This window comes from Mesoplodon bidens (assembly GCF_964165515.1).
Source record: "Mesoplodon bidens genome assembly, chromosome: 18".
Taxonomy (NCBI): Eukaryota; Metazoa; Chordata; class Mammalia; order Artiodactyla; family Ziphiidae; genus Mesoplodon; species Mesoplodon bidens.
This window is the reverse complement of record NC_138175.1, coordinates 36,164,811-36,185,322: the sequence shown is the minus strand read 5'-3', so window position 1 is coordinate 36,185,322 and position 20,512 is coordinate 36,164,811. Positions and strand designations below refer to the sequence as shown.

Sequence of the window (20,512 nt, the reverse complement as noted above, 5' to 3'; positions counted from 1 at the left end):
CATGGGGCTCTGGGTCCCCACAGAAGCTACTAATGCTATTTACCGGCTTGGGTCATTCTTGAGAATAGAAAACCATTTTTTTGGCAAAGCTGCACAAACTTCACATGGTGGGGGGGTGTCTCCCAAGGTTGTGGACACAAAATTACTATAATGATGGGGCTTTTCACTAAACTTTCTCACATCCCACTAGTATCTTCAGAAGCTAATGTGTAACTTCTAGAGTCAGTCAGGGACTGGCTGGTGAGTGTGTCTGAGCCCAGGACGAGGAATCCGGTCCACGGCTGTGGACTTGGGTGCGTCCAGACAGAGGGCACTCCGAGCCTCAGTTCCCTCTTCTGCAGGGTGGGAGGGGAGGAAGGGCTAGACTACGTGAGCTCTCAAGTTTCCTCCGGCCTGGATGTTCTGTGCGATTAACTTTGCCCTGGTCGTTAACAACGGCTAGGCACAAGGTGCCATCTAGTGGCACTACTTGTTCACTCTCACAAATGGCTCCAATGAAAGACCCCAGAGGAGCAAAATTAACTCCTAGGGACTCTAATTCCAGGGGTGAGGGCAGAGGAGGCTGGGAGGGGTGAGCACACTTCATGTTAGCGGATGTGACATAGTCATCTCAAGAAAATATAAGAGGTCTTGCTTTCCCTAAGAAAGCAACTCTTTTTTTTATTTAGAAAGGCTAATCATATCCATTTGTCAATATTTTCAGCGTTAAGGAAAATAGTTTAAAAAACATAAAAATGTTAAGTACACTCAAGAGTAACTGCTATTAAACAGTTCTGAACAGGCAGAAAATGTAGACTTTCCTTTTACAGAAAATGTTAAATCTGTAATAGCAGCATAATTTATATATAGAAAAAAGCTGGTTTTGAAAACCCAGATTTTTTTATACACAAAACATCTGTTTTTTTTCTATACACTACAACAGCATTTCCACTGGGAAATTGGTTTCTTCACATTATGTCACTTCCTGCTGCCATGTGCAGATACTAGCTTGAGTGCATCTTCAGCCCAGAGCCCCAGTTCCCGACGGCCTTCAGTCCAACACCATGGCGGAAAGCGCGTTCAGGTCTTTCATGTACGGATGAGCTGCCAAGATCTGGTCGATTTTCAGTCTTTGCTCTGAGTCAGGGAAGATCTTCAGAAGGGCTTCCCTTAGCTCGTTGGTTTCCGCAGAAGATCTCTGTGCTGGCATGGGCAGGTTCTGCTGGATGTTGGGAAGGTTTGGCAAAAGTGGGAAGCGGGGTTGCTGAGGAAGCCAGTGGCTGGGTGGGGTGCCCTGAATCCGGGCTGGAGGCTGGTGGCTGGTGCTGGCTGCCTGGGTGCCAGGGACTCTGAAGCTGGGGTCAAACATGCCCATATTTGGCAGGGCACTGAGTAGGGGCTGCATATCTCTGTGAATGGAAGCAAGTCCTGGTGAGCTGGGTTATGAGATAAACAAGAAATCTGTCTAAACACCTGCTGCTGACATCAAGGCTCAAGGAGCTGCTTGCTCTCTGGCCTCTGAAGGCAAGACAGAAGACTGCAGCCAAGGCGGGGATGGCAGCTGTCCACAGAGGGGCCCGTGAGGATGCCAATGACACCAATCCCCCACCAGTCATGACAGGGAATGCTAGCTCTTCATGAGCGACTCCACCTCCCTGGCCTGCTGCTGTGAGGACTGACCCTATCCAGCTGCTTGGCTCTAAACCAGGGCGTACCAGAATCACCTGGAAGCTTTCAAAAGAACTGGAAACAGGGCCCTACTCTCCTGCAGATTCTGATTCTGTGGAGCCTGGTTGACGGGGCTGAGAAAAAGGAACCCACTTTGGGCAGAGAGGCTGCCCTAGCCCCCCAAGTCGGAGTGAGACGTTGGTGCCCACAACTTGAATGCACGTGAGTGTGTATACAGCGTCCGTACTGTTAAAAAGCCTCCCACTTGACTCTGCCTTGCAGCTGAAAAATGGGGTGGACTGAACACTTTTCGCACCTTCAGAAGCTCAGTCCCTCTGTGGGGGGAGCTATTACTAACTTCTTATTCAATTAGTTAACACTTTTGTGAAGAGCCATCAGGTGAGCAGGCAGGACTGACCCTGCTGCCGGGCTGCTGAGGCTGTAGAAGGAGCCAGAGCTCTCCTTCCATTGTTTGACCCATGGGCCTTGATGCTTGCACACAGGCCTCAGGTCTTAAAGCCTAGCAGAGGATTTCCAAGTTCAGACTTCTGAAAGAAAAATGAGACATACGGACATCCAACAGGTGTTAAAAATGGCTGCCGTTCTCTTCGTGTCGGTAGAGAAGCAGGACCTTTGGGAACTAAGTCCTCATCTGTGTAATGAAACCCAAAGGCTCAAAAGAGAAATGATTCACAAGACCTGGGAGCTGAAATCATGCTGGTCTTGTGTGCAGAAGACAGCTCTGTGTGGACCACCCGTCCCCCCAAAGGATCCTGTTATAAATGGAAAGGATCAGCTATAGTCTCACTGCCTTAAAAAGCTGGGGGAGCTGTGCGTCTGACTCCTTTCAGTTTAGACCTCCATAGCATCCCTGTGCAAACATCTGCTGAGAAATACACAGAAATGTAGCCTGTTTTACTTTAAAAGAGGGAAAAGGTCTATCACTGTGGAATATGATCTGCCACTTGGGCACACAGGACACTTGAGTTAACAGCGTCCATTACTTGAGAATTCTGAAAACAGAAACAACCACTAGCAACATGTCTTTAAATACAAACAAGCAAAAACCCCTAATCTACAACAAAGAAAACCTAAGCTATCAAATCAATTTCAGATAAATAAAGAATACTGGCTTCTCTATTAAGTGAGGTAGAAAGTAACACTTCCCCAGGCAGTGATTCCTGAATAGTAAATAAACTGATATAAGCATAAAATATTCAAAGCAAATGACTTGGGAAAATGAATTTAAAAAAGATATTCAGACACACACAATGAACCCAAGCAGCATTCACTAATAACTGACCACTAGCAAAATCTGCTTTGTCCTCTTAGACCTACAGAAAATCTGGCTCCCCATCCTCTCCTGGGATTAAAACCAAAAGGACCACAAATGAAGATTTGGTCTTTGGGAGACATTCCACATATATTTCACCAGCACTAAATCTAAGGCTATTTTAAAACATAAAACGCCATTTTTAATTTTTAGAGAGAGAGCACTCGCCCTGAAGCACAAAGAACTGAACAAACTTGTAAACGCAAGACAATCTGGAAAAGGAAATACCTAAGGAAGACTTCCTTCCGAAGAAATTCTTCTAATCGAGGTCCACTTCTTCCCAGAGGATCATCAGGAACCATAAATATGTCCCCCACAAAGGTATACTGGAGCAATCTACAACATGGAGAACAATTACAATGCTGGAGAAAAAAACTAAAAGACTGCTTAACTGCCTCAAGCAAAAAACAAATACACCACAGTTAAACCATTTTAATTTCTCTTTTGGATACAAATATTGGTCAATACAATAGAGTAAGAAACTTTTACCCTATTGGCTCTCACATTTCTTAGCAAGACTTTCAGATTTTTATCTGGGCCTGGGAAGCAGTTTCTTCTCCTGACTTTCAATGTAACTTTGAAAAATAAGACTGGAAGACTGTCTTAGGATACAACAGGTGCTTAGGATACGACAGGTGCTCAGCCAAGGTTTAATTTTTGAATAAATGAGTCCATAAGCAAACCCACTGATGATCTTTTAAAAAAGGGAAACAGTGTATGAAGAAAGAATATTGAAGGTCAGTTGAGCATGATTTATCAAGTCTACAAAAATGTTTAAAAAAGAAAAAAGTCCACATGACTGGTATGCTGCTTGGACTTTGGTTTCTGCCTTGTTTTATGAATTCTGAAGGCAATGGGTTGGTGTGTGACTGAGTCTTGACTGCATTTAAACCTTCCATGCATACACAGATGAGTGTCCAATAAATACTGACAATGAGCCCAGGGCACAGATCCAACAGAAACACATACTAGGAGATTAATGGCTTGTTAACTGTACCCAGGTCAAGGACCAATTCTGAGTTCAGCTATCAACAACAGTTTTTTAACAGTCAAAAATGCATATAGTAATTAACTCTCACCTGGGCATCATTTTCTAAAATGATGAACCAAAGAATCATTTTCTAAAATCCTCCAATGATTCAACAAAATATAAATATCAGACAAGGGGCAACTGTGAAACCCCTGAAGAGGTAAGTATGTAGTTACACTAGTTATATAATAGTTATACTAGATATACACAGTCTTGAGGTATGTTTTTTAGATTTGTGGCATTTATGACTCATCCCTGGCACTGCCATAAGACTATTGCTTTTTGTTAAGTAACTTGTCAGACGATGCTCGTTAATGGAAAGTCCTGGAAGCTTGTGTTCACTGATCTTAATGCAGTTGAACACATTCAGAGTGTCATTACAAACAAAAAACTTACAGTAGTGATCGCAAACTCCTGACTTTGTTATTTTGGATGATATTCAACATGTTTTCAATATAGATGACTAAACTTGGTAAAATGATGGTAAAATGCTCAAGAAAAGCATCAGATAGTAAAAAGTAGAAACACTCTCTCCTCTCCCAAAAGTGAAAACCCAATCAGCATATTGATTTTGGTCCTACCCTCTTGATGAACTCATAGTTGTCATTAAACCCCAACCTTCATATTTCATAATTGAGTAAAGTCAGGAGGCCCAATGACTTGCTCAAGTATCCCTCAGCATCAGGGCAAGGTGAAGTTAGGTGGCCATTTCTGCTCCATCACAGTTAACAGAGAGTTAACTGTGCCACAAAGATGTGCCTCTTGTCTCCTGCCAGGGAAAACTGATCTACAGAAGACACCTTTGGGCACCAGAACATGCTCACACATCACCTGCTGGAGCTACTGCTTTGTGTTGAGCCCTCCCACTTACTGAGAAGGGCCAGCCATCCTGTGGACTGGGAGCATAGTCTTACGATACTTTAGGTCCCCTACACTGCTTCCAAGGTGGACACAAAACAAATAATAAACAACAAAAGACATCTCTGACCAAAGACAAAGAAGAAAATATTACCTTTTTGTAATTATTTCTCTCCAAGAGGCTGACTCAGTCACAAATTCTCTGAAGTTATCATTTGTTACAATTATGCCACCAGTTTTGTCCGCTAAGTGTAGTAGAAACCTATGGTAATATAAGAGTGGTTAAAACGGGCAAGCAGGCAGGCATCCCTGGCTCAGAGAAGCTGTGTTATAAGAAAACAAAAGGATTTCCTCTTCACAGGAAAATCACCAAAGAATTTAACCAAGGCTGGGAAGCAGAAAGTTAAGCCCTTGTCAACTGAAGATCAATCTGAAATACTGAACATCTGAAATCACTAGAATTATAAATGAAGATCTGGTTTTCATACAATCTAACTCTTCTTCAAAATAATCTCAACCATAATTTATAGATCTTTCTAGAGAAGTTGTATCATCAATAAAGGGTGGTAATAAGATAATGCATGAGGACTAGAGCAGAGAATGAGTAAGAGTTGATAAGCCTGTGAAATCACTGTTAGGGTTTTAGTTGCTAAGCTACGGTACTTTGGTTCCAAGATTAGCTGCTTGACACAGTCGGCCTTGCAATTGTTTTTTTAATGCCGAAATTCACATTTTCTGCTCTGACTTAAGAAGAGATGTCTAGAACAGCCATTCAGTTTAGTCCAAGTTATAGATCCACTCAAATGCAAATTATGAAAAGATGCATGGTAATCAAAAAGTTTAAGAATTAAATATTAAGGAGAATTCTATTTCATTGTTGGAGGATTTGTGAGGATAATATGAGTTTTACCTCCTAGTCAGGATAACGGCATTTGCCTGAGGCAATGTAGACAAAGATAATGAAACAATAAAATAAGAGAATCACTACTAGAATTAAAGGTGCAAACAACTGCTTTTATTAATAGTAGTGAGTACTTAAAAGAAGATTAAAAAACAAGCCTCATTAGTTTCAGAAATCTTAGGAAACCTTGGTAAGTAAATGATTTAGCATTTTGGATTTATTAATAAGTATCTTAAATTATTTCTAACTGGCATGAACTGTAAGTGGTAATATCTGCCCAGACGTATTAACAAAAATAGGTAGTAAGGGCTTCTGTGCATGTACTGTGGGTCAGGACACATATTCACATCTGCTAAAAACCCAGAGAGCCATATAAATTAAGCAAAAGCCTAGCCTACACACTTACATATGCATTCAATTTCTGCTGGTGTGAGAATGAAGCTGCAGCGTTAGAGCATCTCAAGGTTCTTCACGAGCCTGGCGGTCCAACCTGCCTTTTCACCTGAGCACTCCATGGTCCCTACCCAGTATCTTAGAGCTGGAGCAAGGGTGGGCCCTCCATCCCACTCTCCCAGTACCTTCTCACTTATGCCCCGGCCCAAAGGTGCCTCCTCCCACACTCTTCTTCATGCCACCCCCCCCATCAGATCTGGTCTCTCATACCAGCCTGGTGAAGGGTAAGGGGCTGTCAGTGAGAAGGCCCTTTGGACGTTCTGCTGAATGTCTGCTGTCACCCCAAGTCCCCTTCCCCTGCTAAGCCCCTCTTGTCATCTCTCACCCATCTGACCATCACTCACTACTTTGGCTTACAAGCTAAGCACTGTCTTCAATGTGGGGGAGCACTGTGGTAGAACGCTGAGGCTAAACCACTAGGGGGATTAAGTGCTAGAGGCCAGAGAGAAAGAAAGAGGGCGAGGGCAGGAGAGGAAAGAACAGGCAGCCATTGTTTAGGTTCCCAGACACTTGTCATCTCAGCACCTGCTCTCTGAGCAATGTAACAACCTAAGAAATGCAGCTTATTCCTATAACACAAGGGGCAGCTGAGACCATGTTCTATGATGTGGAAGAAATACTGAGGGCTCAGGCATCACAATGACAGACTAAGTCACTGGCCAAGTATAACAAGCAGGAGACAGAGGAATGTTTGAAAACCACTCCTGAGGCTGCCACACTAGGACAAGACAAACATTACTTTTAGGAAGTATCAAAAAACACTACAAACTCAATATCTGCTTTTACTTATAGATTCTCAGTCATGTTTTATTAAAAATTCTAACTCAACAGCTTCTTTGGTAATCTCCCTAAACCGTACAGCAAAGACCACTGAATGCATAACCTTAATGACCATAAATGTGAAAATTCTCGAACCCGAGCCAAGGGTGTCCACCGTCCGGTGGAGCAGGTGGTTGGCCCCTCACCACCCCACACCCACTTTAGAAAGGAAACCAGCCTTTCATACCTGTCATCATGAGAAGCAATTCTTTCTCCAAAGACCATCCGTGCAGGAGTTAAAGATAATATTCCGAGCTCCTGGAGCTGGGTTAAGAAGTGTTGTTCTGTTCATGGAATAAGTTGAACACACATTCAGAAAAAGGCTATCTTCCCAGATATTTAAATAAATGAAAGCACTCCCAAATGTTTCACCTGGAGAGTTGTGGGAAACCTTTTTTCTATTGACTCAAGAAGACCCAATGTTACTAACTTACTGGAACGGAAGAAAAAAAAAAAATCAAGCAAGACATATACTAAGACAAATACAACATAAAAACTGACTTTAGCTATTTTTTAAAGTTAAAACTGTTCAACTCATTTGCTTCTTAAATTAAAAAGAGTAAACCATAAACCTATATTTAATGGATGTTACCATTAAGAACTTTATCACAGCCACATTACAAGCAGTAGAGGACAAAGAGAGTAAGGGCACGAGTCCCTGGGAGGGAGGGCAGGGGTGGGGACAGGAAGAGTGGTGGCAGTAGAAGCAGACAAACTGCTCTGTCCCGACCCCAAGAAAGGCCTGCTTGGTCCCTATTCCAAGAGTTTGTCACATCTCCCTCTGGCTGGCATCCTATCTAACCTCTCTCTGTTATCTGCACAAATATTTACTGATTTTCATGGGAGTGGGTTGTGACAGAAGATAAAGGAGGGCCAAAGCCACAAACGAGTAATGGGCAAAAATGAAGCTAAAAGCTCAGAATCTAAGATCCCCACACCTACATTCCCTACAGTGGTACTCACCACTGACTTAAGCTGAAATGCCCAAACATGGTGTCTTTATGATTCTAGAAATGCACAGCACATAAGGCTTACAAGACTCTTACAGGGATCTTACTGCAAAAATAACTGAAATGAGTGGATCTGCCTCATTTCTCAAGTACCTTCTGTTAGGACCGATACATTCCCCTGAGTGAGCCAAGTTGGGATACTTGGGAAATGTGGTTTTACCATTTCCACCTCAACAGTGACTAAGTTTTACTTCCTGTTGTAAATGTGTTGGGTGAGTCCTGTTCTCACGCTTCCTCCTCCCAACCTACCTTTTATTTCCAAGTAATCTGATGTGTTAAGCTGCCTGGCATAGCCCTTTCACTGGTTTTCCTATTATGACCCAAGAAACAAAAAAAACTTTAAGCTTCTCTGGAATATTTAAGGATCTATAATAAGTTCAAATCCTAAAAAAATTTTTTTAATTAATTAATTAATTTTTGTCTGTGTTGGGTCTTCGTTTCTGTGCGAGGGCTTTCTCCAGTTGCGGTGAGCGGGGGCCACTTTTCATCGTGGTGCGCTGGCCTCTCACTGTCACGGCCTCTCTTGTTGCGGAGCACAGGCTCCAGACCCGCAGGCTCAGTAGTTGTGGCTCACGAGCCTAGTTGCTCCGTGGCATGGGGGATCTTCCCAGACCAGGGCTCGAACCTGTGTCCCCTGCATTGGCAGACAGATTCTCAACCACTGCGCCACCAGGGAAGCCCAAGTTCAAATCTTTTTGTGTGTGGCCTGCAGGTCAGCCGCGCAGTACCTTACAATTAACATAAATGACTTATATTAAGCTATTAAACAGACTGTTGAAAAGACATTCTCTTTGAGGGTTCCAAATTTATCAAATGGCCATTTTCAAAAATACTGTTTAAAGAGGAAGAAACCCAGCCTACTAGAAAGACATATTTAATCAACTTTTTAGAAAGTCAAAGAAAATTTTTGTGATATATAATGAAGTCTAATATAACTTTCTATATAAACAGCTATTTAACTTTCCATCCTTCCCCCAAGTATTTCTTATGCTGTAACACTCTTCAACTGATTTTTTTTTACTGGGTGCAATGAATTTACAGTTTTGTTTTTAAAGTTGCTGCACGTGTCTCTATTCTAAGTAGTGTGTTGCAATTACAAGCCAACTCATTAAATACCTAATTAGTAATCTGGAAAAATCAGTTTGCCTCACCTGTGACATTAGGATCACGCCTTGTTCTCCACTGCGGGACAAATACAGTGATGTTTCTGTTGCCAAGCTTCCAAAAATATTCAACCGCAATCGCAATTCCACGACAAGAAAAGAACTTTTTCAGACCATGGCTATAAGAGAAAAAGTAAAATTTATTTCAGTTTAAAGCATGTTTAAACTGTGTTAAGTTTCACCATGATAACTTTAATTTAATAATTAATTATTTAATTTAATAATTTCCTTTAATAGTCTGCTGCTCTGCAAAGCCAAGAGAGAACCCATGACAGGAGGTAGGATTCTTAATAGCTCTGTGATTTCTGTTGTATTTTATTCAGCTGATTTAATTGAGTGTGCTTTTGTGGTAGAAAGCAGTTTTAGCTTCAGGGCAATACTTGTTTATTACACCTTTTTTTTTTTTCCGGTACTCGGGCCTCTCACTGTTGTGGCCTCTCCCATTGCGAAGCACAGGCTCCGGACACGCAGGCCCAGCGGCCATGGCTCACGGGCCCAGCCTCTCAGCGACATGTGGATCTTCCCGGACCGGGGCACGAACCCATGTCCCCTGCATCGGCAGGTGGACTCTCAACCACTGCGCCACCAGGGAAGCCCCTACACCTTTTATTTTATTTATTTATTTATTTTTTTTTTGCGGTATGTGGGCCTTGCGCTGTTGTGGCCTCTCCCGTTGCGGAGCACAGGCTCTGGACGCGCAGGCTCAAGGGCCATGGCTCACGGGCCCAGCCGCCCTGCGGCATGTGGGGTCCTCCCAGACCGGGGCACGAACCCGTGTCCCCTAGCATCGGCAGGCGGGCTCTCAACCACTGCGCCACCAGGGAAGCCCTACACCTTTTATTTTTGTTTTCAGATAAAGAGCCCATTCTAGAGAGCCCTAGTCCATGGGCCTCTAAGGATGTTCTATGAATTTTATGAAGGAATTTGTTGCTGAAGCAGAAGCAGCTGTGATCAGAACTATTCCATGACATGGTCCTCACCACCACAACTTTCAAAGGCTTCGCGAATGCCTGTGGCTCCGGGAGGGCTACATCCCCTTTTCTGGAGAACTGTGAAAGTGACTCGGTTTACAGCTTCCAGGAAACAAGTTGAGGGCAAGGCTCAAATGAAACTACCTGGGGACCGTGGCCGTGATTTTGTTGAAGGCAGCAGAAAGCAGGCGGAAAATAAACACGGGACAGTACTGAACATGATTGAGTACACTTCTTCTGCAAAAGGCCAGGCACTGTCTGCTGCGCCACGGTTGAACTGTCAACCGTAAGTAAAGGGGTGTAGCTAAATTCCATGTTTATAAAAACAGGTGGTGGCCAGATTTCGCCCCTAACTTGTAACCCTTGGTATAGAGGATTAAAAACTGTTCCCCACCCCAAAACCTGGTAACAAATTTCAAAAGAAAAGGAGAAAAATATTTAAAATTTATTCTCCAGCAGTTAAGTAAAAGTAAAGGTTTTATTTAAAAAGTGTTTTTAAAAGTTTGAAATTTCGCAGGTGGTAATCCGTTTGTCTACCCATGAGTATTAGAAAAAGGGAGAAATCCCTGTGATGTTACAGTTGAGATGAGCACAATCTGTCCTCACTGCTACAGTGATCGCCTATGATGCAATGACAGTAAATTCTGCATCTTCAGTCCTGTCTTCTCACATCTCAAAACCACCTGGCAGATACTTCCTTCGCTTGGAGCTTGGCCTCCTCAGGCACAAAGTGTCCCAAGTCACCCCCAGGCTCTGCTAATTCTAACCCACCTGCACTGACTCCAGTCAGACCGACCCTGAAATGCAGCCACGCAGTCTCTGGTTCTGCTCAGGGCCTTCCACAGCACCAGTCTTCTACACAAATCCAGTGCCTGGCTTCGAGGGCGCCTCCACACCTGACTAGTCAGATGGGATCTGGCCAAAGCATACCTTCTGCTTCCACCACCATCCGTCATCACACTCTGGATTTTGGCCAGGTGGTCTTGCCATTTGACTCTTCCTGGATTTTGAGCTTTTTCTTATCTCTTAAACCTCCTCCCCGAATGCCCTCAGGACTCAAGGCCAGTCTCTCTTCTTCTATGAAGCTGTCTCTAGACACAGGCCCTCAACCATCCCTCTTCTTTTCTCTGACTTGCTATCTTGTACTGTGCACCGGAACCACAGAACTTAGGAATGCATTTAAAGTCATGTTAGAGATAAAAAGAATGAAACACCTCTTGAGAGACAGAGCCACTGGCCCAGCTTGCACTGTCAGAGGGTGGATGAGCCAGAATTAGACGGACATTTCCTCACTCCTGGGCCAGTGCCCTTTCAACTACCCCCCCAGTGGTACTGTCCCCAACTAAATCTACATTCTCATGGAGCAGGGATGGGCTGGACCTGTAAGAAACATCTGAAGTCCAGAAGAGTGGCTCAGAAATGCCTCCTTTTAGAGGCTAAAGCCCACTCTCTTCTCAGTGAACCATAAATAAGAGACTGCACAGGCATCAGCTATACCCCAGAAAAAGTATGCAAGTAAACAAACCCATTCTTGATGAAATAACTTAGCAGTGGTTTATTTATTTAAAAAAAGCATTTAAATATGGCAAGAATGTAGCAATATGACATTTATTACTGGGGCAGGGGGGTAGTTTTTGTACAGGGGGTCTTACCCTTGAGATAAATGCACTAAAAAAGCTTATAAAGTGCCTTCTTAGTTTATTCATCAGACACAAATGTGTATGAACTCTTTTCCTCCTCTTTTCCTTAAATGCTTCTGTTGATGGAAACAGTAGAAACTGGGTGGAAATAAAGTCCCCAGTCCATTACCTTGGGACACTAAGGAAAGGGAGGGAAATGACAGTAGATAAAATTCTGCTGCCCTGGACCCCTCACAAGCTTAGAGGGGGAAAGTGGAGTTTCTAGACACATCAGCACTAAAACAAATTTCCAAAGGGTTAGTTATCCTCAGTGATAAGATCAAATCATTTTTAATACCCTGAAAAATCTCTAGGGCTGTTTTAGGAATAAATAGTCCAAAATTCTGGTAGAGAACAAATGGACTAATCCATAAAACAACAGAAACAAAATCAAGGGGAGCCAAATTACTGACCTTAAAATAATACGAAGTGTCCTTGACCTTGCCTACTTTTACTCTCACACCCTGACCAGGCAAAAAATGTGCTGTCTCCTAGCCTCCCTGCAATCAAACCAGAGCAACTTGCTGACAGGTAAACTCAGACCAGTGGTCTTTTCTGACTCAGAGACAAAGAAAAGGGTACACATACAATAACACCTCTCTACGTCTGCGAAGGCCAAAGCTCCGGGGTTCCCAGATCCAAACATAGAATTAACAGATATTAAGCCTGAGAAGCCAGATGTGCAGGCTCTCAAGGGAGATTTAAACTCCTGTTTCCATAAACTTGGGAACAACTTATAATATCTGGTTGCTTTCCATATTGTAGCAGACAGTCAACTAGAAAGAGGGTCCAAAGCAGAGAGGAGGTGGGTGATAAATACCTGATAAACACTCATGGCCATCACAGAACCAAGACAGGGCAGTGTGGGAGAAGAGAAACCCTTTGAGTTACCCAGGAAAGAATAATCCCTTTCTATAGCTTCCACTTAATAAAAACAGCCATGGAACCCTGATATAGAAAGACTAGCATGAAAAATGGTTAAAATGTAGAGGCAAGTGAAGGGACAAACCTCATCTACATGGAAAATTATCTACACAGATAAGTCAGGTGCTCTTACGCTGAAGTTTCAGCCTGACAGAGACCGAGTGTTATCTGGCCTCCATGGTGATGCCTAGCCACACACCACAAACAATTTCCATTTACTCATTGTTTGACTCACTCATGGTGACAAATGGGAAAAACCAAGTAGAGATATGCATAATCAGCAGCATTAAGTAGGGTATTTTGGAATTTCTCACGGTGTCTTATAAACTGCAGACACCACACTGGACAGACAAATAAACAAGGCTTTGCAGAAACCCAGGGATGGGTGCACCTGAATGGCTCTAAGGTGGGGTTCAAACCTATTGCTTAAGAACTCAAATTTCCTTTTTAACTACTTCCTCAACTAGCTGGGTCAAATTAGTGAGGTTTACTCAGCAGTGCCTGAGCAACTCAAGACTTATGTATCCAATGTTGCCAAGGCCTAAGAATTCAACCTCAGCTTCTGTGGGAAGAGGCAGGGTGTGTGATGGCTCTGGAGAGTAATATCATGGGCCCAAATCTCATATCTGCATAATCTTGGACAAGATTATTGGGCCATATCATATTATATACATTACAGATTAATTTTTACTTCACAAAACTGGTGTGAAGACGATATTTTAAAAGATAAAGTTGAGCACCTGACACATAGCAAGTGTTTGTTTTAAGATTCCAAATATTTGGGGGCTTCCCTGGTGGTGCAGTGGATAAGAATCCGCCTGCCAATGCAGGGGACACGGGTTCGAGCCCTGATACGGGAAGATCCCACATGCCGCGGAGCAACTAAGCCCATGTGCCACAACTACTGAGCCTGCACTCTAGAGCCCGCAAGCCACAACTACTGAGCCCACATGCTGCAACTACTGAAGCCCATGCGCCTGAAACCCGTGCTCCGCAACAAGAGAAGCCACCGCGATGAGAAGCCCGCGCAATGCAACTAAAAGTAGCCCCGGCTCGCCGCAACTAGAGAAAGCCCGAGCACAGCAACAAAGACCCAACGCAGCCAAAAATAAATAAAAATAAAATAAATAAATTTATTAAAAAAAAGACTCCAAATATTTGTTCAAATGTAATCCAAATTGATTACTAGAATAGCAATTGGAATAGCAATATAAATGGTTGGTGAAAAATCATTTAAACAATCCTAATCTTTCTTAGTCTTTAATTCATTGATTCATTCAAGCCATCATCACTTAGTGGCTACTATGTGCCAGGCACCATGGACCTTGGGGGTAGTTCAGGGAACAGAACAGACATGCATTGCTTCTTTTATGGAATTTACAGTCTATAATTCACATATAATATTGAAGCAGTTGATTTAGAATAATGATTTTTTCTGACTTAAAAAAATTAAGGTGAAATTCACATAACATAAAATAATCATTTTAAAGTGAACAATTCAGTGGCATTTAGTACATTCACAGTGTTGTGCAACCACCATTTATATCTTATTCCAAAACATTTCCATCACTCCAAAATAAAAACCTGTACCCATTAAACAGTTTCTTCCCAGAATAAGTTAATTTTAATTACTGATATTTTCAGATCAATCTACATCAAATTAAGTATAAGTCTGTCTTCTTAGGATAATACATCCTTTGTAAAAGAGGTGCTTTTGAGACACCTGTGAATTCAAAGAAAATCGAAATCCTCTCTCAAATAATCAGCTTATGGTTTCCCTTACTGCACTAATTCAGCAGTTTTCAAAAGAAATGGTACTGTACTGAAGGGTGTTAGGAAATATGTGACACTGTTTTGGGGTGTCACAATGGCCGGGGGGCAGTACGGGCAGAGTAGGAGGGACTAGATATGCAAAACACCCTGTCCTGGATAGCCAGTGCCACTCTAAATTCCAATAGCGACCCCTTTGAGAAGTATACTAGTTACCACAAAAAGGTTTTTTAAAAGTGTCATTATCACTGCTCATTCTACCTTAATTTGCATTTCTTAGTCTTTGAACACCAATTTGGGAAATCTCCCCATACACAGAAAAATGAGAAAGGATTAATATTGCTCATAATCGTGACCTAAATTTTATATCATCATTTGGCTCAAGAAATTCTAACAGGGAGGAACTACTGTGGGGCTTGGACTGTGAGTGATTGAAATTGCACTTTACATTTTTACTTAGATAATGCTATGCAGCTGTGGGTCATTTGCTGGGTTTCCCCCCAAAAGAACTGCCAAAAAACAAAGTGAAATGACAATAAGCAGTATTATTTGGAAATGAAGACAAGTATATTACACATTTTTACTGCTTATATTCAAACTTTAACAGGAAATGCTGGCATTTTCTTCTTTTTTTGACAGCAAAGTACAGCACCATTCAAAAAAATAAAAATCAAAAGAATCCCTGTATTTTAAAAAATAGATACTAAAATATTTATAGATGGAAATGAAATATCTGAGAATTCCTTCAAAATGGGTGAAAGCCAGCAGGTGGAGGTATAGGTGAAATAATGTTTGAAATGATGAAACAAGACGGGCCATGTATGTGATGGGCACATGGGAATCCCAAATGAAACCAACATGGAATTCATCCTATTATCTTCTTGTGAATTTCTTTGAAAATTCTAACAAAAAAATCAACAAAACAAAAAATAACGAATACATAATAAATGTGTATTTTAATAATAAAATTCACTTTATTTTTCAAATTTATCAAGTATTCCTGAAAAATCAGGGGATTAACTAATCTTTTAGAACTCCTAGGAAAGAGGTCACATAAACATTCAGCAATTCAGAAAAGTACAGCTGACCCTTGAACAACACAAGGTTTGAACTTCAAGGTCCACTTAAACGTGGATTATTTTTTCCAGTAGTAAATACTATAGTACTCTATGATCCGAGGATGCAGAACAGCTTTATGGAGGGCCGAATGGTAAAGTTATTTTGCCTGGGCAGAGGGTCGGTGTCCCCTAACCTCACATCGTTAAAGGGCCAGCTGTATTTCAACAACTTCATTCCATGTCCAACGTCCATCGTTAAAGGGCCAATTGTATTTCAACGACTTCATTCCATGGCAGAAGGTCCTGCCAACCTTCCATTTCTTGAACTGCAGCTACTTAAATGCTAAACCTTGAAGACTTCTTCAAAATCAGTGGAGTGACTGGTTTTGAAAACCGGAGGGGGACTACCTAGCAGTTGTTGAAATGGCACAATAAAGATGTCCTTTAGGACGGGGCAAAAGGCTGTAGCAAGTGAAACTCAGGAGGCCGAAACCTGCCTGATGTCAAACAGCTGGTCCACAGTGAGGTGGAGACTCTGTGACCCCCAAACTCTCCTTAGTCACTATATAAAACCGCCCCTTAGAGAACAAATCCAATCCCACACTGGAAGTATAAAATCAGAATCCTAAGAGGGTTCCAAGACAGACTAAATAGAAACGATCATTTAACTCCTTTTACTAAAAACAAATATACAAACTTTTAGTAGGAGAGGCCCATAAAGAAGCTCAAACTGAAGAATTTCCTTAGAAAGGAAATGGCTATCACTCTATCAACAAAAGTATAACAGAAGTACATCACACCTATTATCCCTGCACATACGTGGCTAAAGACCTGGCATGCTGTACATAAAAAGAAAGTATCTCTTTTTTGTCTTAAGCTTCATCCTCGTATTCAAAACCTAATGGTGTTCATGGCATTAAGAACTTAAGGATTTAAAAGTCTCTTTACTGCTTATCACTGGGAAATGCAATGTGAAAAGGCAAGTTTTCTATCATTCCTTGCTCTCAGAAATACAGGTTCAGCAGAGTGAAGAAAGAGTTTATATGATGCCAGAGGATGGAATAACAAAACTTTCCCAATCAGCTGTTTTCTTCTTTCTTTTTGTCAGGTAAGGCTATAGGTCAACTACACAGACGCACAGGATAGTTCCTACAAACACATGCAATTCTGAGACATGGCTAAGAGGCCTACTGAAAACGATAATTTGAAGAGAGTGGACTTACGTAATTGCAACATTGCTCCCATCTATTACAATGTGCTTCAAATCCGTCCTCCCCGGTTCATTTTTTAATTCCAGCTTGTAGGGCACTTTCAGAGTATCTCGAAATCTTTGAACCCCAGTAACTGAGGAATCAATATGCTCAGAAGGTCCTGCCAACCTTGCATCAGTAACTGAAGGTAACAGCTGGGGCAGCGGCATTGGTGGAGAAAGGGGTGGACAGTTTGGCTTAGACTGAGGAGAAGTGCAACACCTCGAGCGGTTTTCACAGGCAGACTTCATATTATTTGGAAGCAAGGGTTCTGCTTGCTGCCGCACACCATTTTCAGGAAAAACTGGAATTCTGGGCTGGTGACTTGAAGCTCCTCTTGAAACAAAATTGACAATTTCTTTGGGACTTGAAGGGGCTAGAGAGGGTAAAAGGCCATCAGGTTCAAGGTCTATATTACAAATGTAGTTCTGATTTGAACTCCAGATTTCTTGTTTCTGTTCTATTGGCACTGTTCTGAAAGTATTAATTTTGCAATTTGAGGTACATGGCTTCGATTCTACTTTGAATGGTAACTGAGAAAAATTTTCTACCATATTTTGCTGTGTGTGAGTCTGTGTTTTCTTTGGAGTGGAATCTGCTGTAAGCTCATTTATGCTGCTACAAACACCTTTATTTTTGGTTCTGTTGGTCTCTGGATACACAGTACCAGGTGGAAATTCTCTGTCTTCTTGGAATCTTTTATTTTCCTTTTCAATTTCCTCCAAGAGTAATAATGGTTCAGTAGATGGCCCATACTCCCTAATGACCTTTTCTACAATTTCTTGGGAATAGCCCATGGTTTTAAAAAAGTTTACAAGGATGTTGTATTCCATTTCCTCAGTAGTGTCTTTTACGTCTGGACTTAAATTTTCGGCATCAGTAGAAGAATCAGATAGGTCAATGATTACACTTCCAGCTAATGTCTTACCATCATGTAAAAGCTCTCCCTCTTGAACATTTTCCAAAGAAAACTGTTTCTTGGTATGCCTTTCTTCAGAATCAGAAAACCTCCTTTTGTGACAAACTCTGTCTTTGGAAAGCGCCTCTTCATCTGGCGTTACACCATTTATTGGAACAAAAAGTACATCTTGTGAACTAGAAAAGACTGTGTCCATTTGTTTTGTAAGCTCAGAAACAGGAGTCCCAGCTTTATTTCTTGCCTCTTCCTGCAAAACAATTTCATCTCTGGAAATATTCAGCCCTGTGACAGCATTCTGTGTAAACTCTGTTTGTTTAGAATCTCCAATTTCAATTACATCATCATCTCCTGTTTCAAACAGATTCTCCTCACCCTGGGTGAGTGCCAAAAGTTCTTTTTTCAAGGAAGTGGGTAAAATCAACAAGTCCATTGTGTAACTGTCTGCACGAGCTTCAACAAATTGTTTAAATTCCCTTTTTACCTCTGATTCTTTTTGGCTGTTGGGTAGGTTCTCATTATTCTCGAAGAGCTTTACAAACTGCTGAATGTGACTCCTAGCCATGACCACAGCTTCGGCACTTCCTCTGATGCCAAGAAGACCGATGTCGAGAATGCAGAGGTCGGCACAGGTGTCCTGAATCAAGCTCTTCAGAAACAGGCTCTGTGCCCCAACAAAAATGCAGTGCATGGCCTTGGGGTAACATTCTCTTTCTTCTAGCTCCGGCTCACAGATTCCTTTAATATATTCCTGGTAAAGAGAAAATAAGAAATTAGATCAATTTACAAAAGCTCCTTACAGCACATTACCATGTTACACATGAAATTACAAATATCAAGCTGCACAAAAGTTAAAAGCATGCTAATATCCTTGGAAAAAATACCACGTTTTAGCTGAAATATTTAAAATAACAGATATAAGTCACTTAATTGTTTTCAGAGGAACTGAAAACTTTACATCTAAGTCTAAAAGGTAGGTATGTATAACATTTTCAATAGTGTATCTTGCAATGTGATCTTAGGAGTTTGCCCAGCTGCACGGTGGATAATGACAAGACTGGATTTATTTATGTCTATAAAGAATAAACATCTTTGCTTGCTACTAGTCATTTATTACTACTATGACATAATTAAGAGAGAAGATAATCAAATCAAGTGATTTACTCCAGAACAACCCTTGACTTTTGTTTTGCTACTATTGTTTCCAGATGAAACAGACTGATTTTTTTGAAGGCATTTAAAACCAAGATCAGTTTAACAAAAGACTTCTTCTAGTTGGCTGGAACAATGTATATATACTATATACTTTTACGTCTGTTTTCCAAGAAAGACCAGACTATTTAAATGTAGATCTAAATATAAAGAACCACAGAATGCTGAATAGTACTGCCTTTCTCAGATATAAAGCTACGGTTTCGGGCTTCCCTGGTAGCGAAGTGGTTGAGAATCTGCCTGCCAGTGCAGAGGACACGGGTTCGCGCCCTGGTCTGGGAGGACCCCACATGCCGTGGAGCAACTGGGCCCGTGAACCACAGCTACTGAGCCTGCGCGTCTGGAGCCTGTGCTCCGCAACAAGAAAGGCCGTGATAGTGAGAGGACCGCGTGCCGCGATGAAGAGTGGCCCCCACTCGCCGCAACTGGAGAAAGCCCTCGCACAGCAACGAAGACCCAACACAGCCAAATAAATAAATTAATTAAAAAAAAAAAGCTACGGTTTCCAGTGAAATTTGGTATTGAAAGAGGCCTGAACGAGGTAAAAAAGGGAACTGGGTTCTTAAGCAATTAGGTTGCCACTGGAGGCTGAAGTGTGAATCAAGTAAACATGCAAAAAGCACTCACACCAACAACGGAGCATACTTGTTAATAACCTGGGCACTGGAGCCAGTTCCTAGGCTCAAATTCCAGCCATGCCAACTGGTGACCTTGCTCAAGTTACCTAACCCTTCGGAGCCCAGTTTCTGCAACAGTGAAAGAGAGAGAGGCTAGCGCAATCTCAGGTGTTTTGAGGAAATTCAAAGAAATAATAAATGTAAAGTTCTGACAATAGTGTCTCACACGTGCTTACTAAATAATAAACACTGTTACTTCAAATTATCAGTGAGAGCTTTCTGGACAGACATCTGTAAGAAATGAGCCTGGCGATATCTGATCTATACTTTACACTAAAATCAGAATGGCGTTATCCAAAATGGTGCTATTTTAAAAAGATCTACCTGTGCAACCGGTTACAATGAGGCTTTACAAACTTGCACCTACTATGTACACTTGCTGTTATAATGGCCACACGTCCTCCACTAGAATTTATATACAAATGTGTACATATTCCTTGTTTACACATTTCGAACTACAAGATTCCTACAAGGAGATGAAACACCAGAAATACAAGGAAAACATCAAGGGGAAAAGCTCAACCCACGCAGTATAATAATGCTCAGTCATGAGTTCTTTACTCTCTTATGTTCTTTTGGATAAACGTGGAGTATCTATGGGCTTGGTGGTATGAATGAATCCTCTGTCAAGTAAGTGGCTTGCAAATATTTTCCCCTAATCTATAGTTTGTCTTTTCATCCTCTTTTGTGAGAGAAAAAGTTTTTGATTTTAAGGAAGCCCATTTATTGGTTTTTCCTTCACCAAGACTTAGGTCCCAAAGATTTCTCGTGTGTTAGCATCTAAAAGTTGTACATTTAAATCTATAATCCATTTTGAGTTCATTTTTCTTATCAAATGCGA

General features: G+C 41.7%; 1 protein-coding gene across 1 annotated transcript in view; it reads right to left on the bottom strand.

The window, feature by feature from the left end:
* Positions 1–621: 621 nt before the first annotated feature.
* Positions 622–20,512, bottom strand: part of N4BP1 (NEDD4 binding protein 1) — a 45,948-nt gene continuing 26,057 nt past the window's right edge. The window contains exons 2-7 of the mRNA XM_081217817.1: positions 16,840–18,533; positions 9,203–9,333; positions 7,229–7,325; positions 5,023–5,130; positions 3,209–3,316; positions 622–1,388 (exon numbers count right to left, since the gene is read on the bottom strand). Coding sequence (XP_081073943.1) covers positions 1,031–1,388; positions 3,209–3,316; positions 5,023–5,130; positions 7,229–7,325; positions 9,203–9,333; positions 16,840–18,533 — 2,496 coding nt within the window. The 3' untranslated portion in view covers positions 622–1,030. The remainder of the gene's footprint in view (positions 1,389–3,208; positions 3,317–5,022; positions 5,131–7,228; positions 7,326–9,202; positions 9,334–16,839; positions 18,534–20,512) is intronic.